The sequence below is a fragment of the Puntigrus tetrazona genome, chromosome 14, assembly GCF_018831695.1.
Source record: "Puntigrus tetrazona isolate hp1 chromosome 14, ASM1883169v1, whole genome shotgun sequence".
Classification (NCBI taxonomy): Eukaryota; Metazoa; Chordata; class Actinopteri; order Cypriniformes; family Cyprinidae; genus Puntigrus; species Puntigrus tetrazona.
The window spans coordinates 16,345,930-16,370,491 of NC_056712.1; the positions used below are offsets into that span (position 1 = coordinate 16,345,930).

Below are 24,562 nucleotides of genomic sequence, written 5' to 3' on the forward strand. Positions count from 1 at the left end.
GTGGGCTCAGTATTCAGTTAGGTCTATTAGATTCATTAAAATAAAGTAAAACATTATAAATCAATAACATAATGCTATAGTGTATATTGTTATATTATATAGTTCATACACTAGTATGTACATTAAAATATTGCAATGTTCTAAAAAAATTTTGGGAAATTATTTAAAGAAAATAGTGCTGTTTCATGATAATGGCATGACAAAAAAAATCAGTTTTCTAAAACATTCATTAATATACAGTTGTGATGATACTTTTTTTATTTGATTTTTTAATCTTTTTTTTATGCATTGAACAACAGATACAAAATAATACAATAGACAATACATAAATAAATCAATAGGATTAAATGAAAATATAAATAAAATAAGAGAAAAAGAAACACACAACCAAGGCCTTCAGATCACTAAAAAAATTTAAAGACAGACAGCTGGAAAGTTTTGATTGCCTTTCTATTAGTGCTTCTTTGAATAGTATAAATAGTATTCCAGTTCTTTATAAAACACTGGGAAACAGGGTTTTCTATTAGAAAATGTACATTTATGAATGTAAAACTTCAGTAATAAAATGAGTAGAGTTGTGACGATACTCGAGCACCCGTTAACAGAAACTACAGCGTCACACAGTCACGTGGAAGTGACGTAATATGAACGCGGCGCACACCCGGAAGTAGTCACGACAGTGTTGCCGTTGCTATGGATGTAAAGTAGTCGCTAGATGGGACAGTTAGGGTTTGGTAAATATTTACGTGATGGTTACCATTTACCCCTCGATGACCAACTCCTGGTAATAATATTTAAACAGCGTGCACGCTTAACTATGAGATAAGCTTATGTTCTCGACGGGTAAAAGTCGAAAGGAACTAGACATAGCAAAACGAGAGCTAATGTTGTGATATCTGATTGCGAGTGACCAGCTTGTGTCCGGTGGGTGCGCGTAGTGTTTTTGAAAATACATTGTAATGTAGCATGCATTTGGTTGTTATGGATTAGTGAGATAATTGCTGGTTAATAGCCGCAGCTTTAATTCTGTGCCAGGAATAGCTACTGTCTGTGTGTCTTGCAATTGACTTTAGTGTCAAAGATTGACACTCGTAATGCCAGTTTACTATTGCAACTCACAAATAACATTGAATGCAATGTCCAGTCATCTGTTTAGCATTAACTGACCATGACCATGTGACTTTGCACGGTTTATATAGTGCCGATGTCAAGATGTCTGTGGAACTGGATGTATTTGTTGGAAACACCACCATTATGGACAAAGAGGTGTATCAACTGTGGCTGAACGGATATACAGGTAGAGTGTTATCCACGCTACCATAAATATTGCAATATCTGTTTAAGAAGTCGTTAATGTATTTGTGAATGTGGCCGGGCTTATAGTGAATGATGCAGTGAAGGTGCGGATAGAAGGAGGTGTCATGGAGGAGTGTGAGGCGAGTGCAGAAGTGCTGCTCAGTGACACCATGGACCAGTACAGAACTTTCCAGATGTGCGAGAGACTTTTGCACCACCCAGCTAAACTAGCCAATCAGCTTCTCTTTCAGATACCACCCGACAGACAAGCCATGCTCATCGAAAGGTATGCGCCGCTTTGGGTGTTAATCGGTTTGGGTTATTCGACCTAAAACATTTATTTGCATTTTTTAATTTCTAGGTATTATGCTTTTGATGATTCGTTTGTCCGAGAGGTCCTGGGAAAGAAGCTGTCCAAAGGAACCAAAAAAGACCTTGATGATGTTAGCACGAAGACAGGCATTACGTTGAAGAGCTGCAGAAGACAGGTGAGCTAAATTCGGTTCTCCTTTTTCTATTGGTCCATAAAAGAACATTCTTAACATTTATGCTGTAATTTCTAATACGAAACGGAAGACATAGGAATGGTAACTTGCCCAACCTAGACAGCTTTATGACATATTTTGTGAGCTTACCAAATCCAAAACCATGTGCCGGGCTACATGCACTTGTTGTATATGTGTAGACGTGGTGGTATTTTTATAAGCTCACAAATAGCTTATAAAATGTGTAAAGGAGTCAAAACAGATTTAAAAATGCTTTGTTGCATAAATGGAGATCTGCTGCAGCAACTGATTCAGTTTAATCTACCAAGTATAAACGCACCCTATGATTATAAACCTCTAGTTGGTAGCTAAGATTTACGTTTGGATATGTTTCTGAGCACCTTTGGACATTAAACGATTGTGTATATCTTATTAAATATAGTTTGACAACTTCAAACGAGTGTTCAAAGTGGTGGAAGAACTTAAAGGCCCCCTGGTGGAAAACATACGGCAGCACTTTCTGCTACCTGATCAATTAGCCAGGTGAGAAAGTCTTTTTGTGGGATGTTTTTATCTTTCTAAACCTTCCTAATGAATCCATAGTGCTGGTAGAATTGAGGTCAAAAAACGAGGAACCAAACAACAACAACAATAAAGAATGGTTATTACATTATACACATCCATTCTTCCAATTGTATATTAGTAAAAATTGTGAGAATGCAAGTTCCCATGAACAGTTGCTTCAGTGTTGATTTAGTGCGTTTTCACCTTCTCTTGCTAAATGATCCTGCCAATTCCTCCTCCAGAGACTATGCTGCAATAGTGTTCTTTGCCAATAATCGGTTTGAGACGGGGAAGAAAAAGTTGCAGTATCTAACCTTCCAGGACTTTGCCTTCTGTGCTGGGCAGCTCATCAACAACTGGACTCTAGGAGCTGTGGGTAAGACCAGTTACACAGCTCTTACGCAGCCATCTGCAATACTTGGAATTGGTCAATCGTGGCATTGAATGGTCAAATACGTTTGTATAATGGCTACTTAACTCAGTGAATGTTATGCCATGTAGCCCATTCTATACATTTTGATGCCACTTGTTTATATACTATTTTTTTAGTTTTTATTCTGTAATATTATCTATCTATAAAGGCATTATAGTAATAATAATCATAACAATTATTTATTTGCTTATTTAAGTAGCTGTATATTAATTGAGATAATTATATGGTCATACTTTTCAAAATATTTCTGCATTGAAAGTGATGCATAACATAAATAAACACACACACGCACACATACATGCATACATACATACACATATATATATACACACACATATACATATATATATATATATACATTCATACACACACATATATATATATATATATATATATATATATATATGATTGTATCTATATGTGGATATAAATCAGCTGGTCATTTGGTCAAATAAACCCTTTCAGAGTGATACATTAATGTCGTAATTTTGTGAATCTGCATATTCTTGAGCATCTAGTCTGAGGTTATTAAAGGACACTGTAAGTCTGACCAAATGTGTGGTTTAGAAAAATATTGACATAGAACAAAAGATCCTCCTTTTATGTCTTTGTCTGTTCTCTCAAAACCCATTTCTCTCCTTTAGATAACATGATGGAGGACATGGATGTAGATCTGGATAAGGAATTCCTTCAAGACCTCAAAGACCTCAAAATTCTAATCACAGACAAGGATCTCTTAGACCAACACAAAAGGTGTGTGTGAGCGAGTGATCTGGAACGGGAGAAGAGAGATACATTGTAAATGTACTAATGTTTCATGATTACTCCCTCTGTCTCAGCCATGTGAATAATGAAAGCTCTCATCTACTCAGTTTAGTGTGCACCGCTCTGAGGGGTAAAACTAATGTCTTCATTGAGATGGAAGCCAATTTTAAGGTAAGAGGGTTTATATTCTTGTGAAATTCATGTTTTTCTACACGATTCTTGATTTCAAAATATCTCCTGCTGTAGAATCTTTCAAGGGGCCTCGTAAATATCGCTGCCAAATTAATCAACGCAAAAGATGTTCGTGATTTCTTCATTGACCTTGTCGAAAAGGTACCTTTTCAGTTTAATAAAAGCATCTATCAGATCTGAAGTAAGATTTAAGTCTTCACAAAGCATTTATTCCTTGTTTTCCTCAGTTTATTGAACCTTGTCGATCAGACAAGTGGACATCAATAGACGTGAACCTCTACCTTACTCATTATACTAACTCAGCACATATCCTTGACACCTTCAAGTAAGTCTCACTATGTATACTGTACACTTTACAGTTTGTACATAATTTTTTTTTTCCAACAATTGCTGCATAAAGAGGTCTGTGTTGAAAGGAACTTCTCTTTTCAGCCAGTGGGGGTCACTGTATCATATGCACATTGTTTTATCTGTAGTCACCTTTGTTTCCTGTCCAGTCATTTAATGCGGTTTAACCACAGTGGAATGAGGTTTTGTGTCTATGCAAACATAAACCACAACACAATCATTTAGAAAGTATTTATTTATCTCAAGCTGCACTAATCTTTTAGGTTTTTGAAAGACTCTCTTATGCTCACCAGAACCTGCATGTATTCAGTCAGAAAATACAGTAAAAGCAATGACATTCTGAAATATCATTACAATTTAAAATGTTTTCTTTTTAAATATATTTGAATTCATTCAAATCGTTCTAATATATAAAACAGTGGTGCTGCTTTGTTTTTAAAAACAGATTTTCTTTTTCTAGAATTCTTCTGAATACAAAGTTCAAAAGAACATTTTTTGTTCATTTATTACATTATTACTGTCACTTTTTATCATTTTAATATATACTTGCTGAATAAAAGCATTTTTTTTTTCGTCTTACAAGCTGGAAACTTTTCAATGGTAGTTTTTATGAAGAAAATTTCAAAGTGTACATGCATTTACAAACTGAACATTTAATGGCTGCATAAAAGCGACACATTTTTAAAACTCTCTCCCTCTTTTATTTCTCAGGCACCATGCCGTCTGGACCAGGTACATGGGAGTCATCAAAAGCTGCATCCTTAGAATGTACCACGACTAAAGAAGAGTCCATTTTTGCCTTTCCTCTCTCTTAATGATAACTCATCTGCATGCAGTCGTGCATCTGATGAATATTTGGCCTGATGTTTAATTTCCCCCAGTTCATCATCTACTTTCTTTTAATCCTTTTCCAAATATGTCCCCCCCTACCAGCTGTCCATCTCTTCACCTCCCTCTCCCTCTATCCTGGCTTCATTCTTTCACCCCTTGGCCTCCAGAACTGTATGACTTGTAAATAAACACAGCATGATTTCCTCAGACACTGTCTGCATTGTGTTTTCGTGAACTCTGCTTTGCGGGTTTTCCCATTTAACAAATCCTCTGGAAAAAAAAACCACAGTATATTTGGTAATGATGGTTCAGAACAAGATTAAGCACTGATCATACTTGTTTTGACTGGCATAATGTGGGGGTCTTAATGGTAAATAACGGGTTAACGGTCCAAAGGATGTTGTGGCTTACATGTGTGTCTTTATGACCCATATACTCCTGACCCCTCTGGCTTGACTAGGGTAAAAGGATGTATGATGGGTGTGAGGTCTGTGTGTGGGCCCACTGGGGGCTGGGAAATCAGTGGGGGGTCACAATTTGTCAGGCCTTGGTGGCACAGTGTACGTGTGTGTTTTTGCCATAATAGTATGTAATGACAGCTGTCAGGCCTACCACATTACTCTAGAGGTGTTTTGGTACAAGAGTAATGGCAAACAGATTTGTTTGGCCTTTTGTCATGTGCAGAGCAAAACGATGTTTGTTTCTTCGTATAATTTCAAGTTTGAATGCGATGCCTGATTTTGATCAGGAATGCGCAACTGGACACAAGTTGCAATGTTTAATAATTTCTTTTTTATACGCGGTATATGAAAGCCCTCAATTGAACAAAAGCACATGTCTGGCATGTTTTTGTAATTGTATTTGAGGTAAATAAGATGAAGGCAAATGCACTCCTATAGAGGTGCAGTTTGTAGAAAAAATCATAAAAACTGGTTGAAAAGAGACAACCGCACACTCACTTGAGCAAAGATTATTTATTACTATTTATAAATAATTTTTGGTCAAGTGAGGGTGCGGTTGTTTCTTCATTACTAGTTTGTAATTACATATAACATACTATTCTTATGACTTCTGCCAAAAATAACAGCATTATAGCTGCTATTCTGATTTCAATATTACATCCTTAAAAGTAAAGGAGAAAAAGAAAAAGTCATGCCATAGAAGAACGATTTTTGGGGGAATGCTTCACTGAACTAATTTTGAAAGAAGAATTTTTGAAGATCATATTAATAATCTAAAATATTTACCATTGGTTTACCACCTTTAATGGTTCCATGGATGTAACAGGTACTTCAGTGCCAATGCAATGCACATTTTTGTATTATTAATATTTTGTAGTTCTTCCAATAATTGTGAATGCCTTTATATATTAAGCATGTTTTTTTATTGGCTTGTGCTGATTTCAAATCAACGAGGAAACTTTATTATTCAGTTAACTGTTGTGAAGAGATTTAAGCTTTTATGTTTTGGAGATTTGTAAAACAAAATTATTAGAAAGCACTGAATATAATTTAATCATAATATTTCATAATACAAACAAACAAACTTCCAACAACTTCCAATCTTTTCATTAATTTGAGATTCTTATTTGACTAAATAAGTCATTTTTCCAAAGGCAGCTACAGATTTCTAGCAAATGTATAGCAAATTTCAATCAGTAACAAGAAATTATGTATATGTTCATGTATTTGCTTCTGTAAGAACAGTCATCTTACAGAGCAAACATCTCTTCACTTTTATTTATATAGCGCTTTTAACAATACAGATTGTATCAAAGCCCTGAACAGTTTCAAACAGTAGAATACAATGATAGGGATGTATAATGATGAGACTGAACAATTTGTTATTAAATGCCGAGACGGTCTCTGTAATCAAATCAACGATAATCGCAAGAAATAGCTGGAATAAGTTTTAAAAGACTCGTACACAACTGCCACAATGACACAATCTTGACAAAAAATGGCGACAATTTGCAAACGCTCCAACTTTTACAACAAAACATAATTAACAGTAATGTTTTAAAATCAGCAAAGCAATATTGCTCAATTTGAATTTCGTAGTCCAGACTTTGGCTAGCTGAGACAACATTTGGGGGAATTTTTTTGAACCAAAAATTGTTTTCAGTGTTGAATAACTTACATTTCCTCTGTACTCATGACTCACATACCCACAACGTGTGATAACACATATGCGGGTGACATTATGACGGGACAAAAATCTGTGTAACGCAGTAAATAATATGTCAACATCATATATGCATTTTGGCTAAAGGTGAATCTATCATACTGATAGATCAAAACTCCCAAAAGAGTACCAGCAGTAAAAATGCAAGTTATTCCATTGCCTCTCTAGTAATACTTCCAGTTTCAATATTTAGATACGGCAAAAAAAAAAGCGAACAACTTTTCCAAGCAGACGCGGGTCCTATCCTCCCTTCTTTCCCTCTACCCTTGCCTCCTCTCTCTCTCTCTTTCTCTTTCTAGTTTGCTCTCTAATTTTTGTCTGCATTCCACCAGCTTCTCCCAAGCTATAAATATCCAGCCCGAATGAAAGGAATAGAGAGAGAGCAAGAGACCAAAAAGATGGGAGAGATGAAGGGTGACTTGAGGTGGAGGGGAAAGAGAAAAAAAAAAAAAAAAAAAATCGCAGGCTGTGGGGGGCGAGTTTAAATGAAACCAGGTGGGGTCTCTGCCTGTGTGTGTGTGTGTGACTGGTTCATATGTGTGTATGGAGGGGGTTGGCTCCATGTGTGTGTGTGTGAATATGTATGCTGTTGTTCTGTCGTTGAGCTGGACACATTTGGAATTTTGGTATTTGGGCCGCAGACCAGGAATTTTCCTCCTGGGGGGTCAGACGAGGGGGTCTGGGGGCGGAGGATGGCCGTGCAGGGGGGCTGTATGGGGGTCGGAATGGGCTGTCCCTCTCTCCTCTCTTCCGTCTTTCCCTCCCTTGCATACATTCACAGTCCAGCTGTCCGTCTCCACACTCACTCTCTATCAGGCTGAGGAGTGAGGATAGAAGAGAAGACGTGCCACCACTGCACTGAAACAAACTAGAGAGGGATCCACCGGAAGAAGAAGGAAGAAAAACCACTGCATTCAAGAACACAGCCAAGAAGAAAGCCCGGCCTGTGAGTATAGCGCGTTTGCGAAAGAAAATCTAATATTGCACTGTAATATATTGTCATTGTACTCCAGTAGCTGTTGTTTGCATGGGGTCTTTGGGCCATTGTGGATCTGCTCCTCTAAGTAAAGCAGACACGTCACGCTGAATTGAAGTTATGTCACAGAAGGAGAAAGCCATAAAGGGCAAACTAAGGAAAATTTCAACTGGCCGGTTTGCTACGAGGCTGCACACGTCACGCACACTCTCCAGCTCTCTTCCAAACATCCACGACTACAGACAGCACACCAGAGAGAGAACAATCAATCACATTATTCGGCATTCCACATCTCCTACCATACGTACCGGCGAATTATCTTATTACATCTGCCAACTTTCCATGCTTATGCATTAGACGTTGTTGCGTTTTGTTTCAGCGTTTATTACTCAACCATCAGGATGGCTTTACACATCTCTACACGTCTGAAGTGTTGCAAAACTTTCCAATCTCGTTTCCAACCTCTGTTTCACAACCAGACTTATGCCATTGACTGTACGTTGTTATTTGAGCGCTGCGAGCGTAAAATGGGTGACTTTGTTTGGATAATGTTTCTATTTTTAAAGACAAAAAGCTGATTCATACAAACTCCCGTCTGTTTATATGAGCTGATTTGATGTGAACGACACAGCAGAATGGGAACATTACGCACAGACTCTCAAAGGTTTCTGAGGACACACAAAGTGCTGGGAATTTTTATACCAAAATCGTTTTGGATGCACAGGTGTTGTTATAAGAACGAAGGCTCAATAAAATGGCTGTGTGACATCAGAACAGGGAACACTGCTTTACTGTACTTACACAGGCCACTGCTGTTACGTCACGTTTGTTTATGTGTTCTGCTAATTACTTATGTTAGATGTTTTATTTTATATGGCTGGATGCTGACTCGAGCATTCATATAAAAGCAGAGAGTGTGACAGCGAGTCAAGTAAATCAGACTGGGGCCCTCTGTTGTAGCCACATTAGTTTTCTATTTTTGGTATTTGGAAATATTAATTTGTCTTCTCTGGGCTGCTAAAGTAAGCAATATGGAAGTAGCAAGCATCACTGATGGCCACCGAGGATCTTGTTTAGACCTTTATAACATATACACTAACTTTTAAAAGAATCACTCAGAAATGTATATTTCTGTTTGGCAAGAATGCATTCAATTGAGGTGCTACAAAAATATTTTTATTCCAAATAAATTATGTTTATTTTGAACTTTATATTCATCTAAACTTTATCTTTATCTAAACTTTATATCATCTTAAAAGTCATCACGCTTTCGACAAACATATTAAATAGCTCAACCATTTTAAGTTTTAGGGATCTATAATATGACTATTCAGAACAAGCTATGTGCTTTATTAGTAGTTACATGCATGCAACTATATAGTATAGTAACTATTTAATAGTGCAAATTTGTCCCTAAATGTTACTGATATGTTACATCTAATGCATTTTAAATTGTGGCTTTAGTGTCAAATTAATTCGGGCAAAAACCACAATGAATACATGCGTCTATGCCCCCTTTGTTACCAGTACAGCCATGGGGGTCCTGACATAAAAACCCCACTTAGGTTTGTACAGGTGGGAGGAGAGGAGGTCGTATTCATAAAATTATAAGTGCACTGACCAGAAAAGTTTAAACCTGGAGTCCCTGCCTGAGTGCTTTGCCCACCATGAGTTTAATGCCCAGCTGAGCACACGGAGACATGACACTAGACTAGTGTGAGCGTGTTTATAAGGGTGAATGCGAGGCAGGAGGAGAGCGTTTGTCATTACACGTGTGTGGTCCGCCCATGAAGTCCAGTCTTTATTACTTGTGTTATTTGCGGCCATATAATCACTGCAGACTTTACAAAAGTCATGGGAATACCAGCCAACCAAATGTTAAGCAAACAGAGGCATGCCTATCACGTTTATTCATTTTGCTCCATATGATGATGACACATCTACAGAAATTAAAAAAAAAAGCAGACTTAAACGAGGGCATTCTGGGTAACCACACTTGACCTTTCCGGCGAACCTTGGGGGGTTTTCCCGGGAATGCGATACTGTGGGAAACACAGCGAGTGTCCGGCTGACCGTTATTCAGAGCGCTGCCCACATCCTCTCCGCTGGCATTCCAGAAGGTCAAGTGCCACTCAGACACGATGGCGGACGATATTACCCACGCCTCCACACTGCCCACACTCCGGGCCAAGCGCCTGGACCGTTCTCTCGCTGGCTTTGACTTTGTTTGTGATGGTTGATTTCCGTTTTTTCCTCAGTCCGGTGCAACACCATAGGGACAGCTGGCTTTGAGATTTTGCGGGTCGCTATATAAACCATAAGTAGCACGTTTGTCAGTCAGCAGGAGCGGGTAAATCACACAGATGAGAGATTTGCGAGCGTGTTTGTTTGGTCGCAGCCTTTCAGTACAGTGTACGGCGGCTACTGTAAGTGGCTTGAATCATTTCGTGCGGTTTGGGAGGAAAAGCACAACAATTCTATCTGGAGGCTGATGAAGCGGGGATAGAATGTGCAGATTCGCACGTCACCCTGCGGTTTGCTGTTTGTCGCACTGAGTCAACATGACAATACTTTCAGACTGGACTCCCTGAACTCAGAAAAGAGCTACTGTTGGGCTCTGCATGTGTCATGTTGGAGCAGCTTTTGTGTTTCCATGCTGCTTTTAAGCGTTTGCGCGCACCCTCCATGTAAATGTCAACGTATGTGTGTGTTTACAGAAAAGAAGGCCAGGAAAACAGAGTTGCATTTAATAGGTCTGTGCGGAACTTTGACATTAGGGAAAAGCCAGAAAGGCTTCATATTTAATAATACTGAATGCAGAAAGGAGCTACTGAAACTAGCAAAAAGTACTTCAGTGACACTTTGACTAAATTTGACTAGAATCTCACTGCACGTACTGTCTCACATCAGTTCACTTCCACAACAATTACTAAACAAACAATTATACAAAAAACAACAGTAACAATACATAAACACAAGGCCACAATGCATTAGTATAGTGAGTCATTTCTATTTTCTAGGTCCCAGAGGCCAATTAGAATGACCTGGTGGATCATTGTTAGGTCATTATTTATTCATAATTAATTAATTTATTTAGTTATGTTACCATTTATTTTATTTTCAGCAAATGTACTATTTCTATTGGTACTCTGAAGCACCTTGGAGAAGGCTACTGTGTAAATAATATTTATAAGTCTTATTTATCTCGCAAGAATCATAAAAGTATCACAAATATCCTAAAAAAATCTCTGAAAAAATCTCATAAAAAATAAAAAACACTTACTGCACAATAATTAAACAATTATTTGTCTTTTTTCAGTACTATACAAGTCCATCTGGTCTCTTTAGTGAGTTTGTTGAAGGCTTTTTGATTATGTTGTAATTTTAATACAACCACTAGGGGGAGTCTGGTAATCAAGCAATTTCAGCGGCCGTGTAGATTAATATTAAATGGCAGGCCCTGACACTACTTTAGGCCTGTACACTTAATAAAGCTGCAGTAAACCGCAGGCATCTGTTTTTACTTTTAGTTGTGACTAATACAGCGGCATTACTTGTATGCGTTCGAGCAGTGATGCGCAAAAACCTCTCAATCTGTTTGTTTCTCATCCACAGATTCCTCAGTGAAACTTCATCGCAGCATCATCTAATCCACACCAGAGACTCGACCAGAGAGTGTGTATGTGTGAGAGCGCAAGTCTGTCCGATTGTTTCTCTTTAGTCAACGCTCTTGGAGGTGTTTTTGTGCCTGTGCTCATCAGAGCGTGTAGAAGGTGTGTGTGAGGATGCGGCCCGGGTGTGTTTTGGTCTTTTGTACGTGCATCTCTGTGTTTCTCCACTGCGCTATTTCACAGCCACCCACAGAAACTGACACCTACACGGTAAGGAGGAACGAAACCCGTCTCTCTCCCTCCCTTTTCTCTCTTTAAATACATCTTCTTAATGTATGTTACGTTATTGTATCTTCATGTCTTATATTCACGCAAAATGTGTGACTATGCAATATGCGTATGGTATATTTCCTCTAAAGTACGCTACAATAAATAATAATCTTTTTTTCTTCCTATAGGAATGTACAGATGGATATCACTGGGATCCACAGACTCAACACTGCAAAGGTAAAACACTTAACTGCCTCAAAACACTTAAAACATCATCAATACAAAGGGTCCCTATGCAGAGTTCAATGCTATCTAATACACTGACCAAGGATATGTAGAAGTTCACTTTACTTTATACAATAGTTAAATAAGGAAATACTTGATCTTTATTTAAAAATATGCAATATGTAATAAATGCACTGTAAGATGATTTATTCAGCAAGAATGCATTCCATTGACCAGAAATGACAGTAAAGACATGCAATGATACAAAAGGTTCCTATTTCAAATGAATGCTGTTCTTTTTACCTATTCAACAGAGAATCCTGAACAAAATGTATCACACCTTCCACAAAAATATTTAACACCAAACCTGTTTTAAACGTTGATAATAATAGGAAATGTTTCTTGATGACCAAAAAAGCACATAAGAATGATTATTGAAGGATCATGGGACATTAAGGTAATGATGGGGAAAATTCAGCTTTGCCATCAGGAGTAAATTTAATATATTCAAACAGAAAACATTTCACAATACTACTTTTAAAACATGCATCCTTTGTTAGCATAAAATGCTAGTATATTAATGCAATGGTAATGTAATATTACACATTTAAAATAATTTGAAGTGTTAGTGTTTAATATATGCACGTGTCTTGTAACTGTTAACTGTTATCATATAGTGTGCTTTTCACCAACAAACACCTGTGTATTCTGGAATGTGTGTCCACAGATATAAATGAATGTGAGACTATCCCAGAGGCCTGTAAGGGAGAGATGAAGTGCTTTAACCACTATGGGGGCTACTTGTGCCTTCCTCGCTCTGCCTCGCTCATCCCTGCCCCTGAACCACCAAACCAGATCCACCCCAGCCTGGAGAACACGGCCAGCGAGCCATTCAACCCGTGCCCTCCAGGTTTTGAGCCCCAGGGAGACAACTGCGTGGGTGAGTGTGTGAAAACAAGAGCGTGTTTGCAAGAACAGGTGTCAGACGGCCTGCGAGTTCGCAGGAATCAGCGTTGTAAACAGTAGCGTGCCATTATACAAAGTCACCGAGTCATGTCCGGATCAAAAACCGAAAATCAGAATCAGTTGTATGAGCGGACGGGATGGTGAAAGAGGGGATTATTGCATGCGGCGTTTTAGTTTTGACTGTTAGCGCTTGAATGACTCAGACAGAAACAGGTGGTCGGGGGAAATGGTCAGCTAGTTTTTTCGCGCTCAGACAACTGTGGGAGTCACGCTGAAGTCTTGGCAGGGGGCCGGTCTGCAGGGGGTCGAAGAATTTACTAAGACTGAGGCATCCCAGCTGTCGTCTACCGTCAAGAGGAAGCGAATAGAGATAACGTTACTCAAGACCTCAACAGTATGTAGACACAGCTTTTACTTCCCATGAGCTGTGAACCAATAAATGCTGCAATATCTACATTCCACAGTTATGGCGGCTCCAGGGCCAAAACTGAGAAGACAAAGAAAGATAAAAACCGAACCAGAGATGTGTCCACAATAAATTTCCTCGATTCTGTCTCACAAAAACAGATGTGGATGAGTGTGAACAGGACAGTCACGACTGCCAACCCAGTCAGCAGTGTTTCAATACAGAAGGCTCTTTCTCCTGCCAGTGTCCAGATGGGTATCGCAAAGTGGGCACAGAATGCATTGGTGAGAAATGAAAATTCCTGTTTCATTTTGTAGCAAAACCATAACATAATTTATGGAAAAATCTGTCACAAAGATGGATTTTTCTTTTTCTACTCGTGTCATTTTTATTTATACTCATTTATTTATACTAGGTTCATTCCAAGTCTTACTTTGTAACAACGAAGTACGCTTAAAGGGGTAGTTCACCCAATAATTAAAATTATTTTATTGTTCATGCAGTCTTAAGTTGTTTGTAACCTGTAGGAGATAATTTGAAGAATGTGTGTCCAAACAGTCCCCACCCACTTCCACAGTATTTTATTTTTCCATAATATGGAATTCTGTGTGATTCATCAGCTGTTATCCATATTTTTAATATGCCCCTATTATGGGTTCATATTTTGGTTTTGGGAGTCCCACATCAACGCATCCAGAGTCGACTCTTTAACTTTATACATGATGCAATTTCAGATCTAAATCTTTGCAGGAAGTTTTTCATTCACTGTGTTACACACCGCATGACAGCTCATTTTCAAAAATCCATAATAGGTACACTTTAAGAATATCTTCTTTTATGAAAGTCACCTAAATGACTGATTTATGGGAACGGACTCACAGAGTTATAGCTGGTTTATTTAGATGCAAAGATGGTGAAACCGAGAGATCACCAAGTCTGAGGTCATGAAAGTGTGCTGTAAATGTTGACATACTTTCATTTTGGGTGTTTTATTCTTTTAAAGGACGGTTTTGGTACAATTAATTAAAATATTAATTTATTTTTGCAGGTAAAAGTTAATAAAGTTATTACTTGCTTATATTATCTTTAAATGGTTAGTTCATTAATTGTCATTAATTACTTAGCTTCATGTTGTTCCAAAACCATAAGACCTTCATTCACCTGTATTCGTTCATCTTTAGAAAACAAATTAAGATATTTTTGATGGAATCCAAGAGCTTTCTGACCCTTCGTGGAGAGCACTGTAACTGAAATGTTCCCCGTCCCAGAAATGCAGTAAGGACATCAATAAAACAGTCCTTCAGTGTGACTTCAGTGGTTCAACTGTAATTTTACGAAGCTACAAGAATAGTTTTTGTGGCCAAAGAAAACAAAGGTAACTGCAAGCATGTAATTCTGCTGACATTCGCTGAGCCTTGTTTATGTGCAGAGGAAAGCAATGTGCATGCATCGAGGTACTCTCCATAGTGGTGGAAAATGTGATTTGGAGGAGAATGACAGTTGTCATTACTTTTGTTTTCTTTGTGCATAAAATGTATTCTCATAGCTTTGTATAATTATAGTTAAACCAGTATTATCACACAGACTGATTATTGATATCCTAACTACCTTTTTGTGCCTTGACCATGGTAGGACCCTTGCTGTCTATAAAGGGTCGGAAATTCCATCAAAAAATATCTCAATTTGTGTAGAACGACATGAATAATTAATGACAGAATTTTTCTTTTTAGGTGAACTATGCCTTTAAACGATCTTTTATCTCTTCAAGTTATATTATCTTAATTATAATTTAGAAAGATTATCTTAATAATTATATTTAAATATCTATAAATATCACACTTTTGACTCAAGCTGTTGCTGTTAATTTCCAGAGAGTATATTGGTGCTTTAAATGACATTAAATGGTAAGATAATCTATCATTGCCTGCTCAGTCATGCCAATGAGGAATACAATTGATTTATACGTGTTCTAATTTTATGTTTAATACTTTTCAGACATTGACGAGTGCCGGTACCGCTACTGTCAACATCGCTGTGTTAATGTCCCTGGCTCATTCTCCTGCCAGTGTGAGCCTGGTTTCCAGCTGGCTGGCAACAATCGCTCCTGTATTGGTAAGCCAACCCACACGCTCACTCCCACGCCCCGTTTTGCCATACCCTGAGTCATAGGCCATCCCACCCCACACACACTCTTATACACACACACACACACACAAGCACTTGGAATCCAAACCCACGTACTTACACAACTCCATCCTACACCTCATTTTCTTTGAGTAAGAGCCAAAATATAAACCAGCAAAAGAGTGGAAAACAAGAAATCGAGACATTAAAGTCAGTGTGAATTGCTGTTTGCAGCACTTTTAGCTTTCGTAATTGGATTTATTTCCAAGTAAAATAAGATGGGACAAGGACTCGATTTTATCTATAAAGAATTGATTGGATCATAAAAAGTGAGTGAATGAATTCCATTTTGCTGAAATGCTGTCAAAATAGCCTTTTTGTAATATCGATTAAAGGAATAGTTCATCCTAAAATTAAAACATGCTGAAAATGTACGCAACTTCAGGCCATCTCAGATATAGATGAGTTTGATTGTTAATCGCAACAGATTTAGAGAAATTTAGCATGACATCATTTGCTCACCAGTGCAACCTTTGCAGTGCATGGATGCCATTCAAACAGCTGATAAAAACATCACAATGATTCACAAGTAATCCACAAGACAACAGTCTTTGTTTGTAAAAAAAAAAAACAGCAACAACAACAACAAAAAAAAAATCCATCAAGATGTATTTATGCCTGAAATACAAGTAATCTATCTATAATATTGATTTCTCCAGTGAAAAAGTAATTTTGCCTAAATTACCAGAGTAATACTGTATATAGTCAGTCCAAAGCCAGAACAGAAGTGACAGTTTAAAGATAAAATGCCTTTGATGGACTGAGTGGTGGGATTACTTGTGGATTACTGTGATATTTTTAATCAGCTGTTCTCATTCTGACGACACCCATTCACTGCAGAGGACCTGCTGGTAAGCAAGTGACGTTTTCAGAAAATTGTCACTTTTGTGTAAACCATTCTCTTAACCTCTGGTTTCACAAACAAGGCTTAAACCGTCTCCTAAACTAAACGCTAATCTGAGTAATGTTTTATTCTAAGGTACGTTTTTAAAAATGACTTTAATGTCCAAAACTGAACTATCGTCTAATCCTGTCTATTAAACCATGCCTCAGTCTTTTAATTTAAGATAATCTGGATGATATTCGTCTGGAGAGAACTATACTGATGAACTATACACAGTAACACCAGGAATGTGGATTACGTTTTGTCTCATTGGTTGCACTAAAATTAATGGCACACTGTTTCCCTAAAACAAAAGAACAGAGTTTTGGATTTTGTGGCCTCCTAAAACATTGATTTACGCCAAAAAAAGCCATTCCAGCTCAGAAAGTATGTTTGAAATAATTATTCTTCACTGCTAGCCTTATGATTTAGTGTTTTGATGCACAATCCTGTCTGCTTGGTCATTCTGCTGCTCTCAGATGTTGATGAGTGTGGCATGGGGGCCCCCTGCAGTCAGAGGTGTTATAACACGTACGGGACATTCCTGTGTCGTTGTGAGCAAGGCTATGAGCTCGGACCAGACGGATTCGCCTGCAATGGTAAGCCGAGGGCAAACACAAACAATTGTGGAAAAACCAAAAAAATACACGTTTGTGAAAAATGTTTATGCATCTTACAAATGAAGCATATTCCTTCTCCGTCCTCAGACATAGACGAGTGCAGCTACTCCAGTTACCTGTGCCAGTATCAGTGTGTTAACGAGCACGGCAAATTCTCCTGTGTCTGTCCTGAAGGATATCAGCTCCTGGGCACGCGCCTCTGCCAAGGTTCACCACGAATTAATGCTCTCTCCGCTTCCCACATTCACTCGCAGGGCAAATAACAGACATGCATTCTTTTTGTGGCTGTTTTTGTATCTAGACATAAACGAATGCGAGACAGGAGCTCATCAGTGCTCTGATGGACAGACTTGTGTGAACATTCACGGAGGTCATAAATGCGTTAACAACAAAAGCTGTCAGGAACCCTACGTGCAAGTGTCAGAGTAAGTAAGCGATTCGAAAATACCACAAGAAGCGCTCGCAGGCTGTTCAGTTCACACGCATCAGAACGTCTGAGATATTTTCCTCTCCATTAATTGTCTATTCTTTTTCAGTAGTGCCTGTTGAGACATACCTGACATGGTTTATTTATTTTTCCATATCTGAGGCCAGTTCTTCAGTCTGTGCCTCTGAGCATGTCTCAACAAAATCTGCTGTTCCACAAGCTTTAAATGAATAACAGGTGGTCAGGCATTTCTGAAGAAATATCTGGCTAGATGGATGGCATCCAAAATTTTAAGCCAATTTGCTGGACATATGGTACACATTCTTGTATAATTTGGTACAGTTGTGGCTAACGTAGTTATTAGTCATGCAAAAGCCTAACCTAGTGGATTCTATTAAGATTATGTATGAAGTTTAGGGCAATTCTGTTTAAGCCGTGTAAATGTTACTGGTGTGTCGATTCTTTTCAGTGCAGGTCAGATCACATCTTTTCTATTCACTTAGGTTTAGTCCTGGAAAATGTATCTGAAATCTGTTTTAACTGTTGTAATTTTCCCTCTTTATCCAGTCGCTGTACGTGTCCTATCACAAAGCCTAGCTGTCGAGACATGCCCTACTCTGTTGTGCATCGCTACATGAGCATCACGTCAGAGCGCTCCGTCCCCTCAGATATCTTTCAGATCCAGGCCACCAGTGTCTTACCCGGAGCCTACAACAGCTTCCGCATCCGCTCTGGAGATGACAATGGAGACTTTTACATCAGGGTACTTAAAAATGAATTTACTACATATTCGAAAGAATAATTTGGTATATATTCGGACTATACCGAAACATACAGTAGTTTTTTCAATTATTTTGTCTTGCTTTCCAGTACACGCTCGCAATAAGCATGAATACAGTTTATTCTTCCCCTGTTGGCAAAATATGATCTTCAATATATGAGGAGCTGATTTGCAAAAACGGATTCCATTTTTAACAATTTTCAAAAATAATGATTTTTCATTGTGCATTACATTTAATCGTAATCAAACTGCCGTTGGGTTATTTTGATTAGGTCAAAAACTAGCAAAAACACAGCTAACTAACAATAATAGCATGATAACGTGATAAAAATAATTGTAAAGTTTTGTGCGGATAATTTTTAATGAATTAATACTTTTCAGCAAGGATGCATTAAATTGATTAAAAGTGACATTATTTAAAGAAAGTTCAAATAAAATCCAGAAACAATAAATAAGTATATTTTAAAAATGGTATAAAAAATATTAAAAGAAAAAAACAACAACAACAAACTTTTATTGAGCACCAAATGAGCATATTAGAAAGATTTCTGAAGGATCATTTAGCTTTGCATCACACAAATAAATTAACTTTTTATAAATATGTGAAAATACAAAACTGTTATTTTGAACAATTTCTTTTACTGTATTTTTGACAAAATAAATGCAGCCAATGAGACTTACTTCCTAAAAATGTAACTGGCCCCAAAACCTTTAACCTGGTGTATGAATAATCAAGAAGACCCCTTTGAATCCTACTACATTTCTCTCAGAGTCAAATTTTGAATCGCGTGCCTGTGTTATCTGTTTCCTCAGCAAATCAACAACATCAGCGCCATGCTTGTTCTCGCCCGCGCCGTGAACGGCCCCAGTGAGTATGTGTTGGATCTAGAGATGGTTTCCGTGAACCCGCTCGTGACCTACCACACCAGTTCTGTCCTGCGCTTGACCATCTATGTTGGGCCTCATGCCTTTTAGCTGAGAGAGATGCCCAGAGAGGGAAAAAGGGGGTGGAAGAGTGGAAGCACTGATTGATTCATCCAACAAGGAGGGTTTATGAGCTGATGTGTCTGGCAGCTGACAGACATCATTTCCAAGATTGTATAAAAGTCATTTTCATGAGAGATGTACCAACTTATACAACCTCTACATCATAAATAATAAAAAGGCTATTAGAGACAGGCACTATATCTTAAGGACAAGATAACAACTCGCTATATTGTGTCATATGGAAAATGGCAAAGTTACTAGCTGCACTATGACTCCAAACCTGCTGTACAACCAATGTAAACTGTCTTTTGTCATTTCTAAAAATAGCCTCTTTCTCAGGATGAGGGCTGCAGCTCCGCAGACTCTTTCCACTGGTTTGCTCTTCCAGTTCAGAAGTCATCAATGATAATGAATCCCTCCTAATCGAATAAATGTAGCAATAACAATATCAAGGCTGTAAAAAGTATCTCTGTACGTTCTTAGTGTCAAAAAGCCTCTTTTAATTTTCCACTACGTATACTCCATCTCTGAGTTCAGTATTGTTTTTATTCATTGTTGTTATTCAGTAACCACTCAGTCATCCTAAACCTCTACCCCACCACCACCATCAATAACGCTCATGTTACTTTGAGTAGTTTTTTTTTTTTTTTATACCACGCTGCCGTTGTTTGTATTTCGATCCTGGATTTATTACTGTAATAAATTTGATAAGACTATAAAATTCTGGCTCCAGACCTCTATATGTTTGCCTTCCCGCTGGGATGTTTTCTTGGCATTTCTCTGCTATGCATCCTCTTCCACCTAATGGAAAGTCTCGCTCACGTGCCCTGCTTAACCCTTCCTCCCACCCTTCTGATCTCTTGACTCATCTAACCACGGGATAGACTGGAACCCCACCGAGCTGCTGTCCGCCTCTCTGCAGCCTCATTAGCACAAAGCCCGACAAGAAATAGAGCTGATTTAGAGAGCTGATAACATTGTATATTCAGTATAATCTACAGGCTCATGTCTGAGCTATTTGTGAAAAATATTTAAGGTGCAAGACAGTTACATTTTAGGACACACTATTCTAAAAATAATTTTTTTCTGAGCAATACAGTATTAGCTACAGATGTAGGTTAATAGAGCTTTCTGGATCTAAACTCGGCCCTATTACTGGCAGCAAGAGGGCTATTTCTCAATTTTGAGAATGACAAAGAAAACTTCTCTGAATGGAATTGCAGTGGCCCAAATCATAATGGAGTTATTGTTCTTGAGGCTAAGGGATAATGATCTCACAAGAGTTACAGTACACAGTTGTGTGTAGGAGTCCTTTTTCACATCTGATTTAGCAAAAATTTAAAGTTAACTTTTTTTGTGTGTGTGTGTAATGTTAAATGATTTTTAAATTAATTTTAATTAAAATGATAACTGAAGTGGCCCTTTTAGTTGACACAGCTACATATACAAAGTGGAATTCTTTTGTAATAAAATGATAGTTTATTAAAAATTATTAATACAACATATTACATTTAGTCTACATTTTAAATAAGTAATTTTAAATATTTTAATTAAAATGTCTTGCTCCAACAGAAATTGTCCTTTTATTTCAAAATAATATATAATATATAATAAAATAATATAATACAATATAATGTAATGTAATATATTATAATTGAAATGGTCTTCTTTTGAATTATATTATACTTACACTATATATTATTGTACATTACTGTATTATACTGTGCTGTACTGTACACCCAACCATTCATTCTCCAAACTGCTTATCCTATATAAAATATATATATCATTCATTAAATAGTATATGTTACACTGTATATTAAATTATGTTGAGCAAATTTGTCCTCTATGAACCAAAATTACATTTTAATCCAAATATGCAGATTAACGCTGTATGGACTGATCTGGACAGCAAAATGAATAAAACCCAGCTCATTTCATGATCAGATAAGATGCCCAAGATACATTTGGACTATTTGCAGCCATACATGAATGCGGTTCCAGAACCTTCCACCGACAGCATCACTGCTTCCGTTTGTTCTTTAGCAGCTTTTCAGGAGTTGACCACTCGCACAGATCACTCGGAGCCAGAAAAAGCAACGGGAAAATACCCACTTTCACATTTCATCGTCCCCAGCGCTGCTTGCCCATCCCACTGCCGTCTCCAGCGCTCTGTGCCAACAAACACACACAGTTCTACCCTCTCTGAAACAAGCCAATGATGACTCATTCCCTGCAATGTCTTACATAATCACAGATCTGGAAAATGACTCTGGTCTGCCACTTGGGGGCAGTGCAGCACACCGAGTCCAAGGCCCAAAATAGACACAACTTGAAGTGATGGAATCTTGCAGCTGGTTTTGTAACCTAATTGTCCAGTGAACCAGATTCTTTACCTTCTTCCTGTGAACTGAGTGGCTACATGTTCCCAGGCTAGACTGTACAACTGTGAACAGGGTCTTATACAACCATACAGTCACTTACACACAGACACACCTGAGAATCTAGGTGAGTAATACACGTTCGTTGGTAAACGCAGACTGACACAGATGGCACCAGCAGGTTGTTTCGATCATTACCTCATAGCAGAGATCATGATAGAGACACGTTCTTTAGGAAGTGGGTGACGGGGATGTATGTGGGTGAGAACGTGGCATTCTCACGCCGTTTCCTGCTGGACGGCAGACAAAGCGGTAAACCCAACTGTGAGGCAAACGCAGGAGCGAGATGTGCTGTACCCACCCAGCAGGCACAGAGACAGAGAGAGAGAGAGAGAGAGAGGAGGGCTGATGAGCTGTGCCAATATGCCTCCGCATGTGGAGGTGTCCTTGAGAAAAGGTGTGTGTGAGTATATATGCATCAACCCATGAGCGTGTGAATATGTTTTATATAGAGTCTTGTGTGTGTCACGGTGTCCTATGGAGTGGAGGGGACACTTCACGGTTCATGCCAAACGTGACCTCATTTATGGGTCAGGAACAGGTGAGTGGGTGGAGTGGGAAGGGACCAGATGTCCCGGGATTGAACCGTCCCCCTTGCTCAAATGCTCAAACGCAGAACAATGTGAATTTTGTAAACTTTTAAGCTGGCTTTGGACAGTGCTAATAAAAAATGTTGTAAGACCGTCCTCGCTTTATTCTTTTTTTTTACAAACATTCTAGGAATGTTACTTTTAAATGTTCTCTGAACCATTTCGAACAAGCAGTAATGTTTAAAACACAGTAGACTAACGGCCAACTGTTTCAGGAAAAGAACGTTCCGTTAAATGTATATTTTTGCGTCTGCTAACGTTATATTATATCTATATCTTATATAGTATGTTCCCGTTTGCTGATATCAAATAAAAAATGGCAGTTTTCTGCATTCGGTTCAGTCTGTATTAATTCATCACTTTCTTGCTGGGAAGGTGATTTTCAATGCTGTGTCTGCAATCTCTCATTTTGTCCTCACCACAGTGAACTTGTGTGGCAAAAATTGTGGGCAACTCCAAAAAAATAAAACTGCTGATGTGATTTTTTTCTTTGCACAGCCAGGAACGAATGCTTTTTTTATAGCCAGGAAAGAGAGTTTTTCCTTCATGCCTGAGCGCGCACATTAATTGAGACACAGGACCCCTCAGGAAATTCCCCACAAACACGGCTGCTGTCAGTCATCGAGACAGAACCACTATATTTACCGGGATATCTATGGTTATTTTTGAATGGAAAGAGGAAACACTATTGCCCTCCGCCTTCTTTTTCAAACACATTTAGGCCATTACAAAACCAGCACTCGCCGTCCGTCACATCCACTACATTAACTACAAACAAACAGAGAAGTATTCATCATATCTACATTTGCTAAGCATGTGTGTGGGGAGGCGGTGGGCAAAGCAAACATAATTTTACATGTAGCCCTAAATATAAATACCAAATAAATATGCCAGTCTCTTGGGTAACAACTGTGCTTGAACTAGCTGGAGCTGGTTTAGATTGTTGATACTCCACCATGTTGTAAAAAAACAAATTTATCGTTTAAAAAAATGAAAATTGCAACGTTCCTTCACCTGACACTTTAAAAAGATAAAGGTTGTTTATTAGCATCTGTGGTTCCATGAAGAACATTCATGGAACCTTGCTTTGCATAAATAGAATCTTTATAGAGATAAAATAGGTTATTTAGAATGGTTCTTTTAATACATTTCAACACTTTATTTTAAGGGTTTTCTAGCTAGTTGCTTTTTAGCATGCATATTACTAGAATATTAGCCATTTATTAGTAGTAAATTAAACACATATTAATTCCTTATTATAAATTAGCTTAATTCTACATACGTAATCATATACAATACCTAAACTTAACAACTAGCTTGCTAACTATTAATAAGCAGAAAATAAGGAGTTTATTGAGGGAAGTGAATAAATGTTCCCTATTCTAAAGTCCTTCATTTTAAAGAATACATTTATTGTAAAGAATAAAATTAATGAGGAACAAAACAACACTTTCATTTTATGGAGACTAAAAGCAGAATATCATATTTTGTGTCATACTGTTTTTTTTTGGCTAAACTCTACGCATAAGACAGCATAACTAGTTTGTATCTGGTTTACTGATATCCACCAACTAAAAACCAGCTATCATGTCTCAGAGAGCACCGACACAGCCGACACTGGATTTCCCAGCAGGCTCGTCTAATCAAGCTGGTATGACATCAGAAATAGCCTTTATAAACAAAGGTGTCAATTGTAATGTTTTGCGACCCTCGTTGGACCGTTAGCAGGGTCTGTGTGGAGAATAACCTGCTCAAATGGGTGATTAGGGTTTACAGAGTTGCTCTATTAACGTGTCTCATTAGCTCCAGTCCACCGCATCCTGAATTATGGAGGATCTCCATACAAGAGCAGACAGGGGCTCTTTCACAGACAGAGAGTGAAAAGGGACACATGTTGGTCACTGATAATTGGGCCATTTATTTAAGGGAATTAAATTGACCTCTGAATATTATAGACGCTCCTTGATTAGGGCCTCGTCTGAGCTGGAGTAACTCTGATAACAAGAGTCATCTACCTCATCTGCCACTGATTGGCTATTCAGATGAATCTAACGAGGAGGGCTAATTACATTATATGGCTCACAAACTGAGAACTAC

At 38.1% G+C, this 24,562-nt stretch overlaps 2 protein-coding genes across 3 annotated transcripts; both read left to right on the forward strand.

Annotated features, from left to right (window-relative positions):
- Positions 1-635: 635 nt before the first annotated feature.
- Positions 636-5,123, forward strand: fibpa (fibroblast growth factor (acidic) intracellular binding protein a). 2 transcript variants are annotated; one of them, XM_043256570.1, is made up of 11 exons: positions 636-784; positions 1,200-1,297; positions 1,384-1,582; positions 1,658-1,784; positions 2,224-2,324; positions 2,588-2,721; positions 3,423-3,531; positions 3,651-3,714; positions 3,790-3,876; positions 3,963-4,060; positions 4,795-5,123. In XM_043256570.1, exons 1-11 carry the CDS (start codon positions 750-752, stop codon positions 4,862-4,864), a joined length of 1,122 nt encoding a protein of 373 aa, XP_043112505.1. In that variant the 5' UTR covers positions 636-749; the 3' UTR covers positions 4,865-5,123. The 2 variants fall into 2 exon arrangements, with proteins under 2 accessions (XP_043112505.1, XP_043112506.1); XM_043256571.1 differs by having other exon boundaries at positions 666-924.
- A 2,729-nt stretch (positions 5,124-7,852) lies between these two features.
- efemp2a (EGF containing fibulin extracellular matrix protein 2a) lies at positions 7,853-20,168 on the forward strand. Its single transcript, XM_043257975.1, has 11 exons — positions 7,853-8,044; positions 11,690-11,955; positions 12,144-12,192; positions 12,908-13,120; positions 13,714-13,836; positions 15,548-15,664; positions 17,099-17,218; positions 17,327-17,446; positions 17,541-17,664; positions 18,234-18,429; positions 19,261-20,168. Exons 2-11 carry the CDS (start codon positions 11,860-11,862, stop codon positions 19,420-19,422), a joined length of 1,320 nt encoding a protein of 439 aa, XP_043113910.1. The 5' UTR covers positions 7,853-8,044; positions 11,690-11,859; the 3' UTR covers positions 19,423-20,168.
- The last annotated feature ends 4,394 nt before the right edge of the window (positions 20,169-24,562 follow it).

Bases quoted from the DNA above. Each gene is read 5' to 3' on its own strand.
- fibpa (XM_043256570.1), top strand. From the start codon at position 750: ATGGTTACCATTTACCCCTCGATGACCAACTCCTG. The intron at 1,785-2,223 runs GTGAGCTAAATT...TATTAAATATAG, and splicing joins TGAAGAGCTGCAGAAGACAG to TTTGACAACTTCAAACGAGT. The intron at 3,877-3,962 runs GTACCTTTTCAG...TGTTTTCCTCAG, and splicing joins TCATTGACCTTGTCGAAAAG to TTTATTGAACCTTGTCGATC.
- efemp2a (XM_043257975.1), top strand. From the start codon at position 11,860: ATGCGGCCCGGGTGTGTTTTGGTCTTTTGTACGTGCATCTCTGTGTTT. The intron at 12,193-12,907 runs GTAAAACACTTA...GTGTGTCCACAG, and splicing joins ACAGACTCAACACTGCAAAG to ATATAAATGAATGTGAGACT. The intron at 17,665-18,233 runs GTAAGTAAGCGA...CTCTTTATCCAG, and splicing joins CCCTACGTGCAAGTGTCAGA to TCGCTGTACGTGTCCTATCA.